General features: G+C 31.0%; 1 protein-coding gene across 2 annotated transcripts; it reads left to right on the forward strand.

Moving 5' to 3' along the window:
* Nucleotides 1-1649: 1649 nt before the first annotated feature.
* LOC103503349 (chlorophyllase-1-like) lies at nucleotides 1650-4384 on the forward strand. Of its 2 annotated transcripts, XM_051090024.1 has the most exons (3): nucleotides 1650-1820; nucleotides 2438-2803; nucleotides 3524-4384. In XM_051090024.1, exons 2-3 carry the CDS (start codon nucleotides 2513-2515, stop codon nucleotides 4211-4213), a joined length of 981 nt encoding a protein of 326 aa, XP_050945981.1. In that variant the 5' UTR covers nucleotides 1650-1820; nucleotides 2438-2512; the 3' UTR covers nucleotides 4214-4384. The 2 variants fall into 2 exon arrangements, with proteins under 2 accessions (XP_050945981.1, XP_008465739.1); XM_008467517.3 differs by lacking the exon at nucleotides 1650-1820 and having other exon boundaries at nucleotides 2381-2803.
* The last annotated feature ends 387 nt before the right edge of the window (nucleotides 4385-4771 follow it).

Genomic DNA, 4771 nt, shown 5'->3' on the forward strand with positions numbered 1-4771 from the left:
TAACTTCAATAATTAATATATATAAAAAAAATACAACTTTAGTTTAATAAGAATAATATTAACCACGCTTAATATTAATATTAATGGTCAAAACAACAAAGGAAAACCGAAATGTTGGGCGTTACAGATTCTAAACCTATACTATATTACATGGTTGTTAATAAGATTTGATCAACTACACACCACATTCTATTTGGTTTGGTGTATACATTTGAGTAGAAATGGTTTTAAATTCCAACGTTTTAAAAGATGAAAATGTTTCAATTTCTTACTTTTTTTTCAATCCAAAGTGTAATTTTAAAAAGATTGAAATTATAAATAAATACAATATGCACACCACACATGAAACTTGAATCTAAGAGAGTGACATATCAACATCTCGATCTAATTGTTTATATGTTTGTTTGTGAACACTTACTCCAATTTTTTCTATTATTCATAGTTATCCCAACCCATGCTTTTTAAGTTATGAGATTTTCTAAAACTTATCAATTCAACACTAAACAAAGGAAGAAAAAAGCAGAGAATAAAAACAAATAATCACAAACCAGCAGTAATTAGGAAAAATAAATTGAAGTATGAGAGAAAATTTCTCTCACGTTTATAACATTTTACAAAAAGAAATAATAATTAATAAATAAAAATCAGGATAGATAAGGAAATAGAACGTAAGGTAGAAAATCTCTTTCGTTACAACCTTCTGATATATATATATATATGTATAAAATTATTACAAAATAATCAACCTGTTAAAAATATTTATAAATATACAAAAATATCATAGTCTATCGGTGGATAAACTGCGATAAACTATTATGTGTTTATCTATACCACATACAGTAGTATAATCGGTGCTAATTAAAGAATAAGTATGTAACGTTGTCTTTTGTCAAATTGTATTTATTTTATAACTATGATATATCCTTCCAATAGCTGCTTTCTTCTTTCTTGCCTTTTCTTTAGTTGTGAATTATTCTTGACCTCTCCCTACATTTAAATCTTTTGTTGAATACATATTTTTGTATTTAAGATATGATGAGTTGTCAAGGAGGTGTCAACTTAGTTAAGATACTTTGAAACTTATGGATATCCTAAATTTCACTTTGTCTACTATTTTGTTCAAAAGAAGAAAAAAAAAAAAAGAAAAGAAAAGAAGGAAGAAAAATCAAGAACATGTAAGGTGGAGAATTTCTCACATTGAGAACATTATCTTGACATTGGGGAAGAGAATTGCAACTTAACTATGGTTAGAGAACAAACAAAATTCATATAGAAGGAATAATATGCCAATTCTGGTCAAATATGTGTTAAGAGGACTTTGTCGAGGAGGTGTGGGGCTTCATCATTAGAAGAGTTCAATATAATATCACCAAATTCTTTGCTAATCATTGTCGTGAGTGAGAGCGTTTTATGTGCACCACGTATGTGGGATGCCTTGATCGCGTGTGAGATAAGGTTATACTAGTCTTCTTTAACGATAGAAGTTTATATTTCCTCATCTCACTTCAAGTTTTATCCATGTGGGACAAATGTTTGCTATTTGGGCCAAGCCCAATAAGTCATTTCCAATACCATTTAATTAATTTTTGGTAAAATTTATATGATCAGTTTCATACATATATAAAATTTCAAATTGAATTTATACGTACGATGAAGGCTGGTCACGTGGTGTAGTTTTGTCAATTGTTCTGTTCTTTCTCGTGTCAGTACAGTAGGGTGGTTGTACGTTTGGTCTCAATTGATTGCAACAAAACATAATCCTAATGATGACAAGAATTTGGTTACCATGGAAGGATGAGCCCTACCTTATGTCCATGGGGGTAATAACCTTTTTTTTTTTTTTTTTTTTTTTACTTTGTTACTGTGTTTTTGGATAACTGTTACTAGCAATATTATATTTGTGTCCATTTTAACATCTTCTGCTCCACCTTAATTTAATCACAAAACTAAAATCTTTTTATTTAAAAAACAACTAAGAAGATTAAGATTGTTTTAGAATTCACAACACAATTAAAAGGGTAAACTAAATTTAAACTTTTGAGTAATTCAATGATTTATGGTACTATTAAAGTAATCAGATCGGGACATCATATGTATTAAACCCTTATCAAGAGTTTTACTATTTTAATTAATATTGGATACTTCTTTTGTTTACAAAAATTTTGATGGAAAAATGTGTAACATGATGGATAATTTTGAAAAAAATTCTAAAACAAAAATTTTAAAAGAGTAAATAACATTTTAATTATGATATCTAAAGAAGTAGAAGGTTTAATTTTATATTATGTTTATGTTAGTGGCATTTTGTTGTGTTTTATAAGATTTGTTTAGAGAAATATCCATGGATGTGGACATTTGATCAATGTTTGGGTAAAAAATTTTTTTGAGTAGTAAATGATATTTTGGGTATATATAAATGATGAATGGTGTGTCACAGAATTAGGTGCCCATTGAAGAAGGTTAAATTGAAAGGTTATTAGTACAGAGAGGTCAGCAAATTTAAACAATAGCAATGGCGGCAGTAGTGGTGGACGTGAAAGAAAAAAGTAAAGCAGCTGTTTCATCTGTGGTGGATCCACATCCATGTGACGAAGTTTTTGAAAAAGGAAAATTTGAAGTAAGTTTGATCACCGAGAAATCAGGCATATTTTCAAGTTCGAAGCCACTGTTGGTGTTCACACCCACAAGTGCAGGTTCATATCCTGTCATTTTGTTCTTTCATGGCTTCAGCTGTCTTGGATCCTTTTACTCTGATTTCCTCAACCTTATAGCTTCCCATGGCTATGTTATTGCTGCTCCACAGGTAAAATCCGTTCATAAAAACCTTAATTACCTTACTTACAATCTATATATATACATGATACATATATACCTACAAATTAAGAAATACTCCCACGATGGTCGTTCTTGGGGGTCGTTAACCGTTAATTATTGATGTTATATATCATTTCAAGTTTCAATTTCTGTAAACAGAAACATGGTGACAAATTTGAGTTTTTCTTGGTTAAGAGAGAGTCTATATACCACTAATACAAGTTTAATGATACTAGAGTTTGATAGATTTTATTAAATCTGTGGTTATTTAAAATTTTTTGGCATACAATTAATTAATTATTAACCTTCAAAGTGCTACATGCATGTTGCAATTATTATTTTTTCTTTATGAATTTATACATACTAGTTCCATAGTTTTGAAGAATTGGTGTTTGGTCCATAGATTTTTAATTCTTACATATTTAGTTTTTGGATTTTGAAGGATAGATGTGTTTGGATCTATGGACATGTTTGTTAACCTATTTGTTTTGCATTTTTGTTTTTGTAAATGATTTTTTTATAAAAAAAGTGTGCTTTTTTGTTTTTTAAACAATAAACTTCTTTTTAAAATTACTAAGGAAGATTGAAAATGATTTTTTTTTAAAAAAACTAAGTTGATAAAAAAATGTATTTTTCCTTATTATTTGTTTAGTGTAAACCTAACTTTATATTGAAAATGAGTCTATAAATACTTTGGTTATAATTTCAGTTGTACGTAATGCCAACCACAAGTGAAATGAATGAAATAAAGTCAGCAGTAGAAGTGATAACATGGTTGTCATCAGGACTTGACCCATTACTCCCGACCAACGTGAAAGGAGACATTTCAAAACTAAGTCTAGTAGGCCACAGCCGAGGTGGCAAAACAGCCTTCTCCTTAGCCTTAGGCTGGGGTAGCCCTTCTCTTCCCTTCTCCGCCATAATTGGCATCGATCCAGTAGCCGGAACCAAATACTTCCAACCCGAACCCCACATCCTAAATCCGATTTCTCAACCCTTCAAAATTTCCTCACCCGTTACGGTCATCGGGACTGGGCTAGGTCCAGAAAAGGCTACCCCAGTCACATGCCCTTGTGCTCCTAATGGCTTCAACCATGTTGCATTTTTCAAAAAATGTAAGCCAACTTGTGCCCATTTTGTAGCTGTGGACTATGGTCATATGGACATCTTGAACGACAACCCGCCTGGGATGACGGGGTTTTTCACGAATATTGCTTGTAAGAATGGGAAGGGCCCAAGGGAACTTATGAGGAAGTGTTGCAGTGGGCTTGTAGTTGCTTCTTTGAAGGCTTATCTCGACAATGATGTGTCATTTCTAAACGCAATTTATGTTGACCCTTCTATTGCTCCTATTGAGCTAAATCCTGTGGATGTTATTTACAAAACATCCTCTACCTAAATTTCATGGTCGATGGTCACATACCCCTAGACTTAATATCCTGTAGATTTCTTTGACACTCAAATGTTGTAGAGGGTCAAAGAATGTTCCGTAAAATTTGTTGAGGTGTGTAAGTTAATGATCATGATATTCCTGAATAAAAAAATAATAAATAAATTTCAAATTCGCAAACTTTGATTTGTATGGAATAATTCAATTGTTTGATATAATATATGTTGAAAATTTTGAAAAATTGACGGAAATAATACTAAAGACTAATTAGTTGCAGAGTTGAATGGATATTGAGATAAGATTTTGGAGAAAGATTGTGTAAGGTTTGGAGTTAAATAAAATTAATGGTCAATCGTGGTTTTTGTTTGGTTGAGATTCTAGCTATTGAATATGAAATTTTATATTGTTTGGTTGTCCATGGATGCAATACGTAGAGATGCAACAGTTATATATGCAATGAGTACTATATTCTAAGATTGATTCATGACGTATGCGTGCATGTCCTTCATTCTTGTGGATAATTCATTAAAGCTCTAAATATACGACTAAATTTGGTGATGAGTTAAC

Source organism: Cucumis melo, chromosome 9 (genome assembly GCF_025177605.1).
Source record: "Cucumis melo cultivar AY chromosome 9, USDA_Cmelo_AY_1.0, whole genome shotgun sequence".
In the NCBI taxonomy this organism is placed as follows: domain Eukaryota; kingdom Viridiplantae; phylum Streptophyta; class Magnoliopsida; order Cucurbitales; family Cucurbitaceae; genus Cucumis; species Cucumis melo.